The sequence below is a fragment of the Juglans regia genome, chromosome 13 (genome assembly GCF_001411555.2).
Source record: "Juglans regia cultivar Chandler chromosome 13, Walnut 2.0, whole genome shotgun sequence".
In the NCBI taxonomy this organism is placed as follows: Eukaryota; Viridiplantae; Streptophyta; class Magnoliopsida; order Fagales; family Juglandaceae; genus Juglans; species Juglans regia.
Window position 1 is genome coordinate 5815887 of NC_049913.1, and position 18794 is coordinate 5834680.

Consider the following 18794-nt stretch of genomic DNA (forward strand, 5'->3'; position numbering starts at 1 on the left):
GTCAAAATAACTGCACTTTTCATTTTTCATCTTTTGGGATGTTGATCTGAGATTGATAAATTGATATTGTGATCAGATCATACAGATGATAGAAATAGTTTGTACATCGATGCGGAAGTGAAAGTGCAGATTTTTTTTTTCTTTTTTGGCCCTCTTTGGTGAATGTCGGGTCATACGGGTTCGACCCGATCTCTGTTGGTTCGGGTCGAGTCGGGTCGGTTTGGCGCCTTGGATGGGAACAATCGAGTCGGTTCGGGTACAAACCCGGTTGTTTCTGGTCGGGTTGCAGCCCTACACAGAACAACTCGAACGTTTAGGGTCGAAACAAGCAATCCGACGGCCGGTGTCAACAATAGATGGATATGAGATTTTTGATTGCTGTGGCTCTTTACCAGACACATAAATGAAACATTTACAAGCTTTATTTTATTTTATTTTATCGAATTCGGAATTCGCTTTCACGTCCAACAAGAAAGCACATTGGCTTATCAGACTTTTCGAGTACTAGAAGAGCTTCGAAGTACCAAATTCATCGTCATCAATGGAGCTCTTCGGAGCCACTGCTTTCTCGTGGACCCACTCCATCTCTTCCTCGATTCACGTCACTCGCTCATTCTATGTGAGAGCCCTTATTTGCATTTCTTTATTTTCTTCGTCATTGGCTCTTCCTTACTATTTACTCACGCAAACAATCCCCCTCCTTTTATTTGAAGGTTAAGACGTGTGAGACTAGGAGGTTCAGGGTTTGGTGCAGTTCTGATCAAGCCCAGAAGGTATGCTTTTTAATTCCGGTTTTTTCATGTTAAAAAAGAAATTTGTTACTTTAAGAACCTAAGGGTTGTAATTTGTAATATGGTGCACCGTACTACTTGTTACTTTTGTGGGATAGTAAATGCATCGTGGATTGGACTTGTTTTTCTTCAATGGCACTTGTAGTTTTAGCAAATCTGAACTACCATTTTCATAGTGGATGGTTTATGACTATACAGTTACCTTCTCCAATTCTACTTTGTAAGTTGGTTTTGGATTGATGGGCTTTACAGCTTAAATTTATTGAGAACAATCGAACCTTTGGCATGGCCCTTCTTTTGTGGCGTGGTCAAAATTCTTTGAACTAAACAATTATATATTTGACATTGTTATTATCTTGGTTGTCTCTGGTTCCATGGCGATATCATTTACGCTTTACAAGTTGTTGTAGGCAAATCAGATGACTGTATCAGTGACTGGAGCTACAGGTTTTATAGGTAGAAGATTGGTGCAAAGGCTGCATGCAGGTGAAACATCTTTCTGAAGTGTTTGTAATGCTACAGCTATTCTGCAAATATAGGTGCATTGACATTGGCTGATTGTGTTTTTTCATTAAATCCTTTTCTTTGGCCCATGGTTACTCATGATGCTATGGAGATTTCTACTTCCGGTCATGGACATATTCAATTAAGTATTCGTGCATTGTCCGTCTCAAGGGACTTTTAACATTTCATACTCTAGATTATCTGATGTTTCCTTTGTTTTGGTAGCTGATTCGTGAAATTACACTTTGAATGCTATATAAATTCTGTACCTGAATTTTCAAACCCCGATATTGTTTACTATGCACATGGTATATAGTATCGCTAATAATCTAAATTTCCTCATTTCTTTTTGGGTCTGTGAGTTCTCATTTTGTGAACTACAAGTGAACAAGGTGCATTTAGACTACAAGCCAAATCAAATTTGTGTTTGGATTGCTTGTAATTGGTTCTTGGTTCCACCAAGTAGGTTACATTGCCTCCTTATACTTTGATGTCTACAAAATTGAAGCATAGATGATTAATCTGGTCAATTTTTCTTTCAACTAATATCATTTAGACTATGAGCCTCTACGTGACATATATGAAGTTTGGCTATCTTTAATCTTCCCTTTAAATTTTAATCCACTTTTTTCATGCAGATAATCACCACATTCGTGTCTTGACACGCTCTAAATCTAAGGCTGAGTTAATTTTTCCGGGTAAGAAGGTAATGAATAATTAAATTCATTTGATTGGTGCTTTATTGAAAATATAGTACTCATTATGGATGGTTACTTTTTTGAAAACTTATTCAACTGAGAAGCTCTTTCTCAAGAGAAATGTTTTCAGTTAATTGCAGATATTATTCAGTTTCAAAAGAATATAAGCTGTACATTTTTTCCTTTTTAGTGTAGTATATTTACTTTCTAGAATATTTTGGCTTAATTCTTGAACATGTCCTGGCGTTTCTAGTCAAGGACTTTCCAGGAATAGTGATTGCAGAGGAGCCAGGGTGGAAAGACTGCATTCAAGGTTCCAATGGTGTTGTGAACTTGGCTGGATTGCCCATTAGTACACGATGGTCTTCTGAGGTCAGTGTCACTTGCTCATGCAACATCCTATTTTCACATGATTCAACCCATTGCCTTTTTAGTCGCGGTTAAGAGTTAGCTACATGTAGTGAAGCTGCATACTACATTAAAATTTCCATTGCTTTCAAGTTATCTTTACATCTTTCTTTCTGGGTTTAAATTGTATGGTCTGCTACCAATATCTGTTTTGCTTATCCCCTTGCATTTGAAACGTAGAGTGCATCTCCTTTGTTAAGAAGTTGTATAGTGATGCCAAGCAATGCCTGCTTGATGTGTTGGGATTTCCATAGTCATTAGACAAGTCAACATCCATCTTTTGCTTTACTGAATATTGCTTACTATGGCCATAGTTTTGTTGTCATTGTGTTTCTTTGTGTAAATGGTGTGATGCAATTTATACGATTTTGACGTGTCAGTCTGCAATGATGCTGTAAAATAGTAGTATCATATGTCACAATGATATCAAATTGAGTGAACACCATGCATCCTAATAATTTGAAGCCAGTGACACGTTTTACCATGTTTTTGTGCTCCAGATCAAGAAAGAGATTAAGCAAAGCCGGATTAGAGTCACCTCAAAGGTCAGCAGTCATTGGCCAATGCCAGTCTGTCCACATATACAAAGTCAATAAATTTCCTCCCTTCCCTCTCTCTCTCTCTCTGTTAATACAAAAACCGATGAGCATTTACAGTTACTCATTTCTGGCTCTGTATCTGACTGTTTCAACTGACCGTGAAGGTTGTAGATTTAATAAATGATGCACCAGATGCAGTTCGGCCTACAGTTTTAGTCAGTGCAACAGCTGTTGGTTACTACGGTTTGCATCTAGAACCAACTTTTCTAGTTATTTCATACTTCATTATTTTCCTTCAACTTGTTTTGAATATATATGTTTGGTGATTAAGACATGTCTGGGATTGCTGTGGCGTTTCAACTGCAGAGCATATTGCAATATTCACCTGAAACTTATTTTCCCACTGATCCAATTTTATTCTATTGTCTGTTGTTTTGGATGATGTTGCAATAACTACACCTTATGAAACATTTAATGTGGAAATATTGATGCTTTCAAAGAATTTTTAGTATCGTTCTATAATAAATCTCGTAGTTGCTTTAGAACCATATTGATGGGATTGAAGCAAAGCTTTATATACCTCTCTCTCTCTCTGTGGCTATAATATCTGGTGGTCTCACATGCCATATCTGGGTTTAACTTGTGGCCTTTGTAATCTATAATGGTATGCTTTACCCTTTTCTTCTTCTTTTCTATTTTCATATTCCCAGGCAGTAGTGAAACACAAGTATTTGACGAACAGAGTCCATCGGGAAATGATTACTTGGCTGAGGTAAACAAGTTGCTTTCAGTTTTCTATTGTTATGTTATGGAATTCCATTCAGTTAAAATATCCTAGTCTATCACAATGAAAGGTATGATCAGATAACTTTGTCTTTGCATTGTATTTTACAGTGTATTGTTTTCATGATTGATAAACCATCTGTGAAGATTATCATAGTTACAGCCTCGACATATTTGTATTTAATATCTCATCAATGTTTTAATTTTAACCGACACTTAAAATATTTTCAGGTGTGTAGAGAATGGGAAGCTACAGCCCTCAGAGTAAATAAGGACGTTAGATTAGCACTTATACGCATTGGCGTTGTTCTTGGTAAAGATGGCGGTGCTTTAGGTATGACTAATCTTTAAACACTTGCCTCATATCCTTATGGACTCTATTTCTCACTAAAACGCTTGCCCTCAGAGTAAATAAGAGTGTTAGATTAGCATTTTTCACATTGGCGTTGCTTTTGGTGTTCCCATTTAAAACATCAACCTGAAGAGTACACATTAACCAGTGTGGTTTTTTTAGTAGAATCGAGAGTTTCTCAGAATTATTACTAGCATTCAAGCTTGTTTTTTTATTTTTTATTTTTTATTTTATTTTATTTTTTATTTTTTATTTTTTATTTATTTATTTTTATTTATTTATTTATTTATTATTTATTATTTATTTATTTATTTTATTATTTATTTTATTTTTATTTTTAATTTAATTTAATTTAATTTAATTTTTTATTTTTTATTTTTTTTATTCTTAACTAGGCTTCTTGTATTTGTGCTCAAGAAATTATGTAAACACAAAAATGTTCTCTCTCCTAAAATTTTTCTCTCCGTACACTTTTTGCACTTTGTGTGCTTCTGATTCTGGTGTTGGGTCGTCAATGTTGGTAGTTCCTTGTGGTGATTAGCATGTAGTCCAGTTGGTGTTAAGTTCAGAATGGTATTGATGGATGTTCTAGCATGTTAAGTTCAGTTGTGGTGATTAGAATGTAGTTCAGTTGGGTGTTAAGTTCATACGGGTTTTGTGGGGTTTTGTATTGTGGGGTTTTAGCTTGCTTTAGTTTGTGGGAGGTTCAAGAACTAAGGTTAATACAGAAGCTTTGTCTGTATTTTACTAATGTCCTCCATGCGAAGTTTAGCAATAGAATCGAAGGTGTTTGAGATATGGGCGGAGGGGCATGAAGTGCTTATCACGGAGAGGGGTTGGAAAGGATCACAAACCTTGAGGTTGGGTTAGGACACAGCACGCTGGGTCTCAAGGTCATTGGAGGAATGTTCTAAACTTAGAAGTAAGGTATACTACTCTGCTTATAGGGACGGTAACAGGGGATATATTGTGCAAAAGGGATCCAACCCCCGTGGTAGTTTTCTGGCCCTAGTGGAGTACAGTGGTGGTGGGCGCCGGAGCTTCATCTTTATCCCTGGGGAAAGGGACAGAATGGGGTGGAGGAAGCTTGCAGTGGTCGTGAGGGAGGTGGGCAACAAAGGTGCTCAAGGGAGAGGTCCACCATCTTCGTCGACAGAGGCTCGGTCATACAAGGAGGTTGTGCAGACACCTCGAGTAGTGAGCAATCTTGCTTCGGTAGAGCTGAATAGAGTAGGTGAAGTGACTGGTTTGGTAGAGGCACAGAGACGAGAGGGTGATGGCAGAGGTGTGTCTGGGCAGAATGACTTGAGTATGTTGAGTGATTTGCGGGATATGCAGATTGCCTTGGAAGAGATGGCCGTTAAAGTCAAAGGTTTGATACGGTGCGTTTTGGGTAAAGAAATTATGGGGTCGAACTCGGGTCTGGGGGAGTGGGCCGGAGTCTGATCTCGTGAAGCAAGGGACTGAGGCCTTGGGTGTAGGACAGGAAAGGAGGCCGAAAGGGAAGGGCCAGTCCACACAGGGTATCCGACCCGAGTCCAACCAACCGAAAGGTTTGACGTGGAGGAAGAAGTCGCAGGTCGGGGTGGACTCAGAGACGGGTGGGCCAGTGCCACCGTGGCCGGCGAAGCCTCAGACGGCGACGTCGAAGGTCATCGAAGCTTTGACGGAAGAACAGCCGCAGGTAGCAGGGTCCGTGAAGCATGGAGAGGTGAACCCAGGGAGTTCTGTGGCAAGATCAGAAACAAATGCCTTGGATTCTGTACAGACTTGGTCGACGGCAGTAGACACGGAGATTCCGACGTCAATCACGAGGAGTAGAGGTGATTCTGATAGGAACAAAGGCAAAACAGTTTCGGTTCAGTCCCGAGACACTGTTACGGAGCCGATATTAGTTCAGACTCTTCCAGCAATGTCACAGAAAGAGTCGATAGGCTCACTGGAAGCCTCAGATGGGCTTATGTTGGGGAGTTATAGTGATTGCATAGGAAAGATGATTTCGGCTCAGACCCGAGATAGTGTTGTGGAGCCGCAGCTGATTCCACCACTGGCACAGATAGAGTTGGAAGCTTCGGGTGAGCTGATGTTGATCAACCATGTTATGGATAGGGAGGCAGGGGAAATTATTGAGGCTGATGAGGGACATAACGAGGTTCTGACATCTATGGTGGAGGGGGGAAATTGTTTGGTTTCGGAACCAGAGCTCGTAGTAGCTGTTTATGAGGAGGAGATGGATAGTTCGTCTCCGTTACAGATGACTCCTCTTCAGATGGTGTCTGAGGAATCCTCAGATTGGGTTTTTAAACAAGTGGAGAAAATCCAAAGCTGTGTGGGTCTCTTTTATGATGGCTATGAAGAACAATTGAGGGCCCTTCTAGTTGCTATTGAAGCTGGTCGATCCACGGTTGAGCAGTCATCTGTGAAAAAGAAGCGGGAGTTGAGAAGATTGCATTGTTCTATTAATTATGACAATAAGGAGGGTACTTCTGGGAGGAGCAGATCTAAGGGGAGGGAAGTTATTTTTGTTAATGAAGCCTAAAATTATGTCTTGGAATGTAAGGGGGATCAATAATGTCAATAAACGCCTTCGCATTAGGTCCATTATTCATAGTTGGAAGATTGATATTGTATGCCTCCAAGAAACAAAATTGGAAGTGTTGACAGGAATGTTATTAGTAGCTTGTGGAGAGGCTCGTTTGTAGGCTGGACTTATTTAGCCTCTTCGGGGGCCTCTGGTGGTGTACTTGTCATGTGGGACAGTAGAGTTGTCGAGATGGTAGAAGAGTGCATTGGAAATTACTTGGTGGCATGTGTATTAAGGAACGTGGAAGATGGGTGGTTGTGGGCATTAGCAAGTGTCTACGGTCCCAATAGGAATCGGGATAGGAATTTGCTATGGGATGAAGTTTCTGGGTTGTACTACTTGTGGGATCTTCCTTGGTGTCTATGTGGGGATTTCAATATAATCCGATTCCCAAGTGAGCGGATGGGTCTCTCTTCAATAACTACAGCTATGGAGGTTTTCTCACAGCTGATTTTTGACTTGGAATTGCTGGATTTGCCGTTGGTGGGGGGTGAGTATACGTGGTCCAATTCTAGAGGCAGTTCTAGATTGGACAGATTTCTTGTATCATCGTCGTGGGAAGCTCATTATCCGAAGTTATGCCAAAAACGTTTTCCAAGGATAGGTTCGGACCACTTCCCCATTATTCTTGAGTGTGGGGGCATACACGAGGGCAAACGGTACTTTAAGTTCGAGAATATGTGGCTAGAAGTAGAGGGCTTCATTGATAAGGTAAAAAGTTGGTGGCTGTCATATCAGTTTGTGGGGACTCCTAGTTTTGTTTTGGCTAGTAAACTCAAAGCCTTAAAAACTAATTTGAAGGTTTGGAATAAGGAGGTTTTTGGGAATGTTGAGCAGCAGAAAAAAGCCCTTTGGGAAGAGCTTCAATCCTTGGAAGCTGATGGGGATAGCGAGGAGAGCTCATCTAGGATGAACGAAGTCAAAATAGAACTTGAGAGGGTTCTTTTAAGGGAAGAAATATCATGGAGGCAAAAGTCGAGAGTTCTTTGGCTTAAAGAGGGGGATAAGTGTACTAGCTTCTTCCACAAAATGGCTAATTCCCATAGGCGTAACAATGCCATTGAGATGTTAAGAACTGAAAATAATCTACTTTCCATTCCCGCTGAGATCCAAGAGCATGCTGTGCAGTATTTTAGTTCCCTCCTCAGTGAGACGGAAGATTGGAGACCTAAGATAGATGGATTGAGCTTTGCAACAGTGGATGATTCTTCATCAAGTTGGCTGGAAAGGCCGTTTGAAGAGCTTGAGGTGCATCGGGTGGTGTGTGGAATGAGGAGAGACAAAGCTCCCGGGCCGGATGGCTTCTCTGTGGCTTTTTTTCAGGATTGTTGGGAGATAGTGCGGGGGGATGTGATGAAGGTTTTTCATGAATTTTATGAGCTCCAAAAGTTTGAGAAGAGCTTGAATGCCACTTTTATAGCCTTGATTCCTAAGAGAGCGGGTGCTTTGGAGTTGAAGGAGTTCCGCCCAATTAGCTTGGTAAGTAGTGTCTATAAGATTATCTCAAAGGTGTTAGCAAATAGAATGAGCAAAGTGATGGGGAAGATCATTTCTAAATCCCAAAATGCATTTGTTAAAGGAAGACAAATCATAGATTCGGTGCTGATTGCAAATGAATGTGTTGATAGTCGCATGCGGGAAGGGGCTCCGGGAGTTCTTTGTAAGTTGGATATGGAAAAAGCATACGATCATGTAAACTGGAATTTTCTGTTGTATATGCTTAGAAGATGCGGTTTCGGAGAAAAGTGGTGTGGCTGGATAAGTCATTGCATTTCAACTATACGCTTTTCTGTATTGGTTAATGGGCAGCCTTGTGGGTATTTTCCAAGCTCTAGAGGCTTGAGGCAGGGGGATCCCTTATCCCCCTTCCTATTTGATATTGTTATGGAAGCCTTAAGTCGCATGGTGGAAGCAGTGGTGGGTGCAGGTTTTATCTCGGGTTTTTCAGTGGGAACTAACTCTAGTGGCATCTCTACAATATCACACTTGCTCTTTGCGGATGATACCCTCATCTTTTGTGAGGCCGTTGGGGAACAGATTCAAATTTTGAGGGCTGTCCTGCTATGTTTTCAAGCCATCTCGGGATTAAAAGTGAACTTAAGTAAATCGGAGTTGGTACCGGTGGGAGATGTCCATAATATTCATCACTTGGCTGAATTCCTGGGGTGTAAAGTTGCATTTCTGCCCATAAAATATTTGGGACTACCACTAGGTGCTCCTTTTAAGGCCAAACACGTGTGGGATGGGGTGATCGAGAAGATAGCAAGGAAGTTGGCAGCTTGGAAAAGGACTTACTTATCAAAAGGGGGTAGGATTACTCTTATAAAGAGTACTCTCTCTAATATCCCTACCTACTTTCTTTCTCTATTCCCCTTACCTGTTGGTGTCGCCAACCGTATCGAAAAATTGTATAGAGATTTTTTATGGGGAGGCCTGGGAGAGGAGACTAAAATTCCTTTAGTGAGTTGGAAAAAAATTTGCCGCCCACTTGCTAACGGAGGGCTGGGTATTCATAGGTTATGTAGCTTTAATAAGGCGTTGTTGGGGAAGTGGTTATGGAGATACCATGGGGAAGAGGGAGCTTTGTGGAAAGGGGTGATCGATTGCAAGTATGGTAGTGATTGGGGAGGATGGTGTTCCAAGGAGAGCAGGGCGTCATATGGAGTGAGTCTATGGAAGTTTATTAGGAAAGGTTGGGGTCGTTTCTGGAAACAAGTTAACTTCTCGGTTGGTGATGGTTCAAAAATCAGGTTCTGGTCTGATGTTTGGTGTGGGGACATTGAATTGTCTCGAGCATTTCTGGTTGTATTCAGATTGGCGACTAATAAGCAAGCTGCAGTTTCCGAGGTGATGGGTTTTTCCAATGGAGAGGTGCTTTGGGATGTAGGCTTATCCAGATCTGCCCAGGATTGGGAAGTAGAGGAGGTTACTGACTTCTTTAGACAGTTGTACTCAATGGAGATAAGAAGACAGGGTAGGGACCAACTATGTTGGAGACAAACAGCCTCTAAAAAATTTACAGTGCGGTCATTTTATAAGGTGATACTAAATCAGCACCATACTGGTTTTCCTTGGAGGAGGATTTGGAAGGTCCATGTTCCATCAAAGGTGGCTTTTTTTGTATGGACAGCAGCAATAAGGAATATTCAGACTATAGATAATCTGAGGAAGCGCGGAATGATTGTTTTGGATTGGTGCTTTATGTGCAAGAAAGAAGCGGAATCAGTGAACCATTTATTACTCCATTGTGAAATGGCTAAAGTGCTGTGGGATGGTGTGTTTGGAAGGGTTGGGCTGTGTTGGGTTATGCCAGAAGCAGTGGCTGATTGTCTAGCAAGCTGGACCAACTTTCAACTGCATACTTGCTCTCAAGTGGCAGCTGCATGGAAATTGATGCCTTTGTGTATTATGTGGTGCATTTGGTTAGAGAGAAATGAGAGGTGTTTTAATGATCGGGAACGCAATAGGGATGCATTTTGGAAGTTTTTTATGAGTACTTTACTTAGCTGGTTCTCTGCTATTGTACTCAAGGGTGGGGCTGTAAACGTGTTCCTGTCTTCGTTATTTTAAAGCTTTAGCATGTTATTAGGTGTTTCTTTTGTATACTTCCTGTGTACTCGGGCTTCGCCTATTACATTGTGCCTAATATAATTCTAACTTATCAAAAAAAAAAAATATGTGTATAGAGCTTTACCATATCAACTGTTGCTTCTGCCAACTTATAAAAATGCTTCTGCCAATGTACGAGTACTTATATCTTTGATCCTCTGCAGCTAAAATGATCCCTCTCTTCATGATGTTTGCTGGTGGTCCTTTGGGAACTGGGAAACAATGGTATTGTACTCATTTGATTTTTGATGCATAAATACCTTCTTTTTTTATCAAAGCAAAAGTATTTTTCAACAGTCATCATAATACGCTACTACATATAATGGGTTTTCACTTTAGATATATATCAATCTACTGAATGGGCCAAAACTTGTGTTGAGATTGATTAACCAATGGTCCCTGTATTTATCTCTTCTTCTTGACAACATGAACATTGACTGCTCGTCATTGTGTAGGTTTTCTTGGATTCATCTGGATGACATAGTGAACCTAATATATGAAGCTCTTTCCAATCCATCTTATAAAGGTAGATATAAAAGATACTTATTTGTGTATATTTACTTGTACATTTCATGGGATTCTTTAAGCATGCTACCAGAAATAAAATATTTGACTGAAATTAATGCACTCTTCATCCCACACTGCCTTCTATTTGTATCTTAAGCTTGCAGGCCTGTGCAAATAACTACAACAATAATATCTTCTGAATTTTTGTCATTGATTTTTATGTTACAAAAGAAGCGTTGGTCATTCCCAACCCAACTTATTATGGAAATCTATTTTAACATTTCTATGAAGTGTGATGCTTTATTAGTAATATTCATATGTGATACTTTAGAATTAAACTAGGAGTTCTTCGCCCAATAGTATCCCTTTCACTTTCATTGCAGTTGCTTTTTTAGCTTCTCAAATCTGTTGTTGATTTGGCTTCCAGATATTTCTCCCAGAGCTTATAAACCATTAAGCTCCTAAGCTTATGATTTTTTTCCAAGCATCATGTAATGCTATTGTAGGCATCAACCCTAGTTTTTGCGACTTTATACTAGTTGTGCCTACTTTCTGAAACCTAAATGGCAGGCGTTATCAATGGAACTGCACCAAACCCTGTTAGATTGACTGAAATGTGTGAACAATTGGGAAATGTCATGGGCCGGCCCTCATGGCTTCCTGTACCTGACCTTGCGCTCAAAGCAGTCCTTGGAGAAGGTGCTTCAGTGGTAAGGATTAATCAATTTATCAATTTTCCCATTCCCTCTGGTAATCTGAACGTGCTGAAACACATCAGTTGAGAACATTGCAGGTTCTGGAAGGGCAACGGGTGCTCCCCGCTCGAGCCAAGGAATTGGGTTTCCCATTCAAGTACTCCTATGTGAAAGATGCACTTAAAGCCATTCTTTCATAGGAAAGTTGGCGCATTATGTGACATAAGATAAACGGGTATTCTTTATTCTTTGGGTCAAAGGCGTTAAGGCTCCAGCAAACATCAACAAATTGTGCATTCAGAATTTATTCACTCTGCATGGAAACCGTGGCCTCGTTTTTCTCGTCTTCGAACAGTTCTATGCAAAACTATCTTAGCATGCACATCATATTGTGTTGGGATTTCTTCATCGTAGGTTATTACAATGTTTCTGATGTAGATTGTAGTAATGGATACAACTAGATGCGTTTCTTCTGTTGATCCCGTAATGTACTCTCATTTAGAAATTATGCTGTACATCTCCCACTCCAATGCTTGCGCATAGGTCTCCGCGGGGGAACTTGGTAATCAGATGAAGAATCAGTAGAGAGGCTGGAATTCAATTCGAAAAAAGACCAATACAAGGAAACGACTATAGCCTTGTTTGGTTTCACGGATGGTATAAATTCATCTCGTCTCATCTCAACATCTAAATATTATTCAAATATAAATATTTTTCAATTTTAACTTTTTAACTTTTTTATTTAATCATTACAATTTTGCCAAGCTTCTAAATAAAATATAAAAAATAATTTAATTTTTTTAAAATTTTAAAATAATAAAAAATTATATTCTAACAATATTTTAACTTTATTATATTTTTATTTAACTTTTTCACTCATTTCTCAAAATGTCATAAAACATTTTAACTCGGATCATTTTACTATTATTGATAAATTATTTCACTATTATTCATAGATTTCTTATAACATCTCATCTTTATAACCGAATGAGCTGTGTTACATATGCAACTAGCGACGATTCATAATAATTAATTATGATAATTTAGGATTATGTGCTAGGATTTTATATTATCTATCATTTGAATAAGGGAATAAATAAATAGTAAGAGTAAATTTAATATTATATAAAACTTTTTTATAAGCCTTAGAGCACTAGTAACGGTCTCTTTAAAGTTTGGCCAAATTTTGATCAGGAAATTTAATTTTATAAATTTAGCTAGTCCACTTTTCAACAACACCAAATAACAAACTCTCAAAATCTATTACTATTATATTAAAATATTGATTCATTATTAAAAAAATACACATTAATTCTTTAACATTCATATTATTTCAATGAATATAATTTTTTAACGGCTTTTTTGAAGAATCGGAGAATTTTGCAAATGGGAAAAAGGCATTTTAGATTTTTTTTTTTTTTCCTACTGTGAAACTGAAATTCTAAACTCTAGAATCGCCAAATGTATATACTGTATACGACTTTCCTTTATTCTGGAATAGCCAAACTAAGTTCGTTTCTCCCACAAGATTGAAAGATTATTTTAAGGTCAAAAAATAATTGCTAACAATTTGGACCAGCTAAATCGAAGATGATGGACAAATTTACTGTAGATTTAGCTAGTTTGGTGTAGATGTTTTTTAAGCAAACTAGCTAAAGTTTGGCTAAAATTCGACTATGCCTAATTCACTACTAGTGCGCTTAATCGTCTCTGTTAATAATAAAGGCATCGAATGTGGAATCAATTTTGTTAACAAATTTAATTTATTAATTAAGAGACCTAGAATCCTTCGAAGTGCCCTACAAAAAATATCCGAGATTTCTGAAATTATCTAAAGTTATCCCGTTAGGTGTTCGATTAAGCACGTACGTAACACCATGCCAAGCTTTAGGGTATTGATGATGGCAGGTGAAATGAAACCATTGGCCTTGTAGGTGGGTGCTTGTAGTTGCAGACAATAGGACTCCAAATGCGTATTGATGGCTATCACTCGCATAGCTTTGTCTCACATGACAATTATTGACCGGTCATTCCCCTTCATATGCGAGGGTGTCAAATCATGTTAACGGATTATATTCATGTCATATCAAGACATATATATTATACTATATAGATCAATCCGAACACGACCCGTTAAGTTTATCGTGTCAAAATCTCAAACTCTAACACAACCCATTACCATAACGAGTTGACACGACACGGTCCGTTTGTGAATGCTAATAAATAAGTTAACACAACACGACCCGTTTATGTAAATGAGTTAAACATACCTGAAATTAACCCGTTTGACTTAATTAAGTTTAGCATAAGTTTATATAAATGTTAAAATCACAATATCTATAAAAAAAAAATATAAAACTAACTACAAGTCTAAAATTACAATCTAAATAATAAAAATATCAAAATTAAAATCCAAATAATTTTACTTTTAAATATAAATGTATAACTATAGTTTTTAACTTTCTTAACGGGTCAAAACTGATTGACCCGTTAAACAATCGTGTCTTAATGGGACAATTCATTTTGACCCAAATCCGTTAAGACTAAATTACTATTATCATGTTGTGTCCATATTAGATTAACGGATCGTGTCACGAATTACCACCACTATTCATATGCAACCAAATACCAAACTCAACACGGGAGTCTGGAGCATTTTTGGTACACGTGAAAACCGTGAACTGAGTTTTGCCATAATGGCCTTTTCTATAAAGATAAGCTAATAAAGCGGACCCCCATTTTCACCATCCAACCAAAACTCCTAAAATAAGGCATATTCCTACGCACAGTAGTCGGCCTACTTCCAAGATTTAATAGATAATGAGGTTATTCTTTTCATTTCTTCATTTGACATGTGAACCTACTGTTTCATCCTTTTGATAACACAACATCCCAGACGAACACATAATTCTGTTGTATTTCCGGGTCCATATAGGTACAGGTGATGGAGAACAAAACAAGTCAAGAGCAGTTGATTGTTTAAAAGTTCATCAACCCCGCAACGAGTACTTTTTCCCAGAGAATGGCTGAAACTTCGGCTCTTCTGTCTTCGGGGGCTGCTCTTGTTTACTCTCTTTTCCAGCTTCCTTCTGCGTTAGTGAAAACACATAGTTCAGAGGCTTTTTGGTTAGCGTTTTTATTGGTCCCCCCTTTAAAGAAGACAAATGATGAAACATCAGTAGTACCTTTGGTGTTTCTTTGGAAGTAGTGCGGTTTACATTTGATCCAAACACAAGCTTTCCCTGAGTCTGACGAGTGTTGCTTTGTGAACTAGATCCCGCAGAAGGCTGAGCATTACTGGTGGCAGCATCAAGTCGCTTGTCTTTGGCCCCTGAGGGAGAAATTGGTTGAGGCTGATGCATCAGAGTTTTCCCATCCAAGCGTCTCCCTACTCCAGTGAAAGGGCTGAATTTTGGTTCAGCTTCAGCTGAAGCATCTTCAACTGCAAGAACAAAAGAGGTCATTTCCTTAAAGACGTGATGATAAGCATTTACAGGATTCGATAAACAATACCCTCGATTAAATTGATACTAATTTCCTATTCAATAACAGATAAAAGAAAGCACACCCATGATATTAAAAAGGATTGCAACTATGATACGACATCAAGTGATTCTATCATACTACGAAACTTTAAGCACCAAAATATGAAAATATTGAATCAAGATAATTTTCTGTCCCCTATAAATAGGTCATATGCCCTTCTTCCAAAATACATGGTACAGGAGAGAAACCACAAAGCACATTCACTCCCCATTACGAGTAAGAGTAAAAGCAGCAGCCACATCAACTGGAGAAATAAATTGAGACAAACAACACGTAACAAAGCAGAAAGAAGACATGTGCACCTTGGGTAGCCTTGCTTGGAAGAACAGGTGCAATGGGTCTTTCAGGTTCCTTGTAATCCAGGGGAGGTGCAAAGTCCACCTCACAATCTGTCTCGATGATACTTATTGCATTAGCAGGCTTTGTTTCTATAATATCTATGTAATACTTCTTGTTGTTATATGCCACCATAATACTGTCCCCGGTGGTTAAACACGAAAAATTCCTTAATGTTGTCTCTAAGCTGCATGACAAAAGCATGTAAAATCATTTACAGATCTACCACTACCTAGGCAATACCCAACAGGCACAGCAAGATGAATAATAATTTCACATGTTAGAGAAACCATAAAATTCTAAGGGAATGACTAGTTGACTGGAGGACTTAGAACAGGGAGTCAGCACTACATGGATAGACCACGTACATATCACACTGTGGAACAAGGGTTGGGCATGACAAGGAGAGAACAATAAAGTAGCATGTATTATTATTTTAATAAGTTGTTTATATTTTTCTTCTAGCTTATAAGGGCCCCTCATTTTAACTCCGTTCTTTTTTTTATAAGTAAATTTTAACTCCGTTCTTCCATAGAGAGTCGGCAGTGGGCCTTTTAGTTCAGAGTAGTAATTGAGCTATCAGAATACGGAATATCATAAATGTGTCAAAACCAGGACAAGGCATGATGGATGCATACATTCATAATCAATCAGATCAACTGCATGAATCCCTTTCTTTGCCCAAAAAAAAGTACAGCGGACTCAAAATACCAAATATGCACTAACTAATATCATATAACGAAAAACTCAGCAACTCACATAGCTTTTGGGTTAGAGATATCCAAAAAGTCCTTTGTGTGGGGTTGCAACTTGACATAGGTTCCCTTCGGAAGAGTCATGTTTTTTACACGAACAATGTCCCCCTCTTGTAAGAGCATGTTCTCCATCATCTATATAGAAATAATACAAACATAAAAGGAATAAAGAAATGACAGAAAACATCTCTAATAGTAAATTTACCAAGCAAATAACAGAAAACGATTATGAATCCCCACCCAATAAGGCATATAGATCATGCCTTCTTCTGCAATGAACTCAAGAACCCCACAATGAGAAATCCGCTCAGCAGCATCATTCCGAAGTTCAAACAACATTGGATAATCAATATGTAAAGATGCTGCAAGTTTTTTATCCACATTTAGCATTGTTGATATCTTGAGTACAAACTACATTAAGCACAAGTATAAGACTGCATATTAGAGGTTAAATTAGACGAACTAACCTAGGCGGTCCAGAGCTGAAGGGGGCATTATAACTGAAACAAATATTTTTACAAATATATATCAAGAATAAGACACATAAAACTGAAATCCAATCATAGCAAATGGGATGAATTTGAAAAACTTACTTTTATCACCGCTTTCAATTTGCGGCTGCAGAAAATATCACAAAAATAATTAGGATTATAAACAACAGAAAAATTGAGAAAAAGAAGAATCTCAGCTTCCAAAATGAGAGAGAGAGAGCGAGCGTGTCCTTGGGGCCAAAATATAAATGACCAAATTGATCCTCTAACTAAAAATGAAAAGGCTAAAAAAGCCTGAAACCTAGAATTAGCTGTGCTACTGATGAAAGTTATCAACCTTGAACACAAATGATCTAATGGTGCAGACCAAGTGCATATAATTCACTACTGTAAAGATTGAAAACCTCCTGATGAAAAAGTCAAGCAAGCCTTTCGAGATCATCAAAGGACGACTTTAGCATGAATTTATTTGCTCTATAATGAATTACTATGACACTGAAGAGTTTCAACAAAGCTCAACCATTTTGTAAGTTATCTCAAAAGCATATTAGTAGTCCGAATTGATACAAGATGAAGACATTCCAACCTTCTCAATAAAGGATGCAGGGAAACATCGGTATGTCTGCTCAAACGATGTCCCATGATACCCATATCCATCAAAAAACTGCAATTTCACAACCAGAGAATAAAATATAACGATGAAATCATCCAACATAAACCGGAATTCAATGACAGTAGGACATAATTAAAATTATACGAGATAGTTAATCAATTATAAACCATCAATTCTTGTCCCAAATCTTTTTCCCCATCAAGGTTCACTGAGCACTTCACATTTGACCGTAATAGAGTGACAAAATGCACGCTTCTCAATTGCAAATAAACTAGCCACAACATGCATTGTCCTCAAGTGATTACGCACTAAAGAACTCGGTAAATAAACGTACCATTTCAACGGCGTCGAGTATAAGACCAGATAATCGAACCTTCCCAAGCTCCCTTTAAGAACAAGAAAACCCAATGTTCAAATATAGTAAACCTATCAAAGAATCTCAGCATGAAAATGACTACACAGGGGGGCTCGAAATAAGTTTATTAGAGTTTTGTTAAAGACCATTGTAGCCCAAAAAAAAAAAAAAGGTTCCAAAATGATACTTTCTGGAACTCAATTTCTCTTAAGGTTTGTAAAGAAAATAGGGGTTTTCGTCCGTCCTCAGGTTTATCACCCAAAAATGATAAATAAAATGTAAAGATTAATTAATAGCAACGTTAACGAAGCATAAATCAAAAGACTCCAAAACTTGAACAGATGGCATTAAATTTAGGGACGAGAATGATAATTGGGCAAAAAACCCTAGAGCCCCCGTTCGGTTACAAAAGTACCACAGGAAAATTTCAAACTTCAACTTCTGAATTTCAATCATATAAACCTAAACTGGAGCTGATAAAATCATAAAACTGTAAAACCTAGTACTTTTCTTAATCGTATTTCTACATTTTACCAAAAATAGACGACGCATGACGAAGGAGATTACATATTTAATTCTTTTTTCCTTGGATCGCATTAACTTTCTCGGCAAGCAAACTAACATAAGTTGGAATGGAATGTAGAAAATAAAAGAAACTGTTAGATCTAAAACCAAATTTAGATAAGCAAGAAAGAAAAAGAGCATCGAATTGAAATTTAGGCGAATTGAAATTACCAAAGAGAAGGAGAGACAGAGAGAAAAGCTCTGGTATTTTGATCTGCGAACACAAGAAAGGCTGGGAATTGAAGACTGGGGAACTGTGGAAGAAAGATAATTGATTGCGTAGGGTGGCTAAGATGCGCTCGTGAGCGTATTGTGCACGCTACGTCGTTGTCTGCCACGTGTACTACAACTTTCTCCGGCATGGGCCTCCAGGCCAGCTTATGTGGTCCATTGGGGGTCTCTAATTGTAGCGTGAGATGGGCCTAAATTGACCCAAATAGAAATGTAGCAAGCCATTCTTTTTTCTCACTATGAATGAGAGGATAGCATTTTCATCGAAGAAAACACACACACACACATGACAGCACTATTTAGTTGTCAAGCTCTGCACATCCAAAATCTCCAAGTTTATAAACATCATTCTTTACGTAAATATTATTAGGTTTGACATGTATACTGATTCTCAACATGGTTATGAAATAAAAGATTTTATCAAATCAATCTT

At 38.3% G+C, this 18794-nt stretch overlaps 2 protein-coding genes across 3 annotated transcripts; one reads left to right on the forward strand and one right to left on the reverse strand.

Annotated features, from left to right (window-relative positions):
* Window positions 1-406: 406 nt before the first annotated feature.
* On the forward strand, window positions 407-11947 carry LOC108986994 (epimerase family protein SDR39U1 homolog, chloroplastic). Of its 2 annotated transcripts, none has more exons than XR_004798010.1 (13): window positions 407-619; window positions 714-773; window positions 1202-1277; window positions 1934-2001; window positions 2247-2365; window positions 2902-2946; window positions 3105-3183; window positions 3651-3712; window positions 3955-4057; window positions 10433-10493; window positions 10724-10794; window positions 11346-11485; window positions 11569-11947. XR_004798010.1 is itself a non-coding variant. In XM_018959818.2 (13 exons), exons 1-13 carry the CDS (start codon window positions 542-544, stop codon window positions 11668-11670), a joined length of 1056 nt encoding a protein of 351 aa, XP_018815363.1. In that variant the 5' UTR covers window positions 410-541; the 3' UTR covers window positions 11671-11947. The 2 variants fall into 2 exon arrangements, 1 of the variants encoding a protein (XP_018815363.1); XM_018959818.2 differs by having other exon boundaries at window positions 410-619; window positions 1934-1993.
* A 2324-nt stretch (window positions 11948-14271) lies between these two features.
* Window positions 14272-18394, reverse strand: LOC108986990 (ubiquitin fusion degradation protein 1 homolog). The gene is made up of 10 exons (XM_018959813.2): window positions 18302-18394; window positions 17546-17597; window positions 17185-17262; window positions 16701-16725; window positions 16575-16607; window positions 16348-16469; window positions 16112-16242; window positions 15319-15539; window positions 14656-14912; window positions 14272-14559 (listed from the first exon to the last, which is right to left on the reverse strand). The coding sequence occupies exons 2-10, from the start codon at window positions 17546-17548 to the stop codon at window positions 14461-14463; spliced, it is 969 nt and encodes a 322-aa protein (XP_018815358.1). The 5' UTR covers window positions 17549-17597; window positions 18302-18394; the 3' UTR covers window positions 14272-14460.
* Between the last annotated feature and the right edge of the window lie 400 nt (window positions 18395-18794).

Bases quoted from the DNA above. Each gene is read 5' to 3' on its own strand.
- LOC108986994 (XM_018959818.2), top strand. From the start codon at position 542: ATGGAGCTCTTCGGAGCCACTGCTTTCTCGTGGACCCACTCCATCTCT. The intron at 2,366-2,901 runs GTCAGTGTCACT...TTTGTGCTCCAG, and splicing joins GTACACGATGGTCTTCTGAG to ATCAAGAAAGAGATTAAGCA. The intron at 11,486-11,568 runs GTAAGGATTAAT...AGAACATTGCAG, and splicing joins TTGGAGAAGGTGCTTCAGTG to GTTCTGGAAGGGCAACGGGT.
- LOC108986990 (XM_018959813.2), bottom strand. The intron at 15,540-16,111 runs GTGAGTTGCTGA...TTTGTCATGCAG, and splicing joins ATCTCTAACCCAAAAGCTAT to CTTAGAGACAACATTAAGGA. The intron at 14,913-15,318 runs GTGCACATGTCT...TTGTTCTTGCAG, and splicing joins TCCAAGCAAGGCTACCCAAG to TTGAAGATGCTTCAGCTGAA.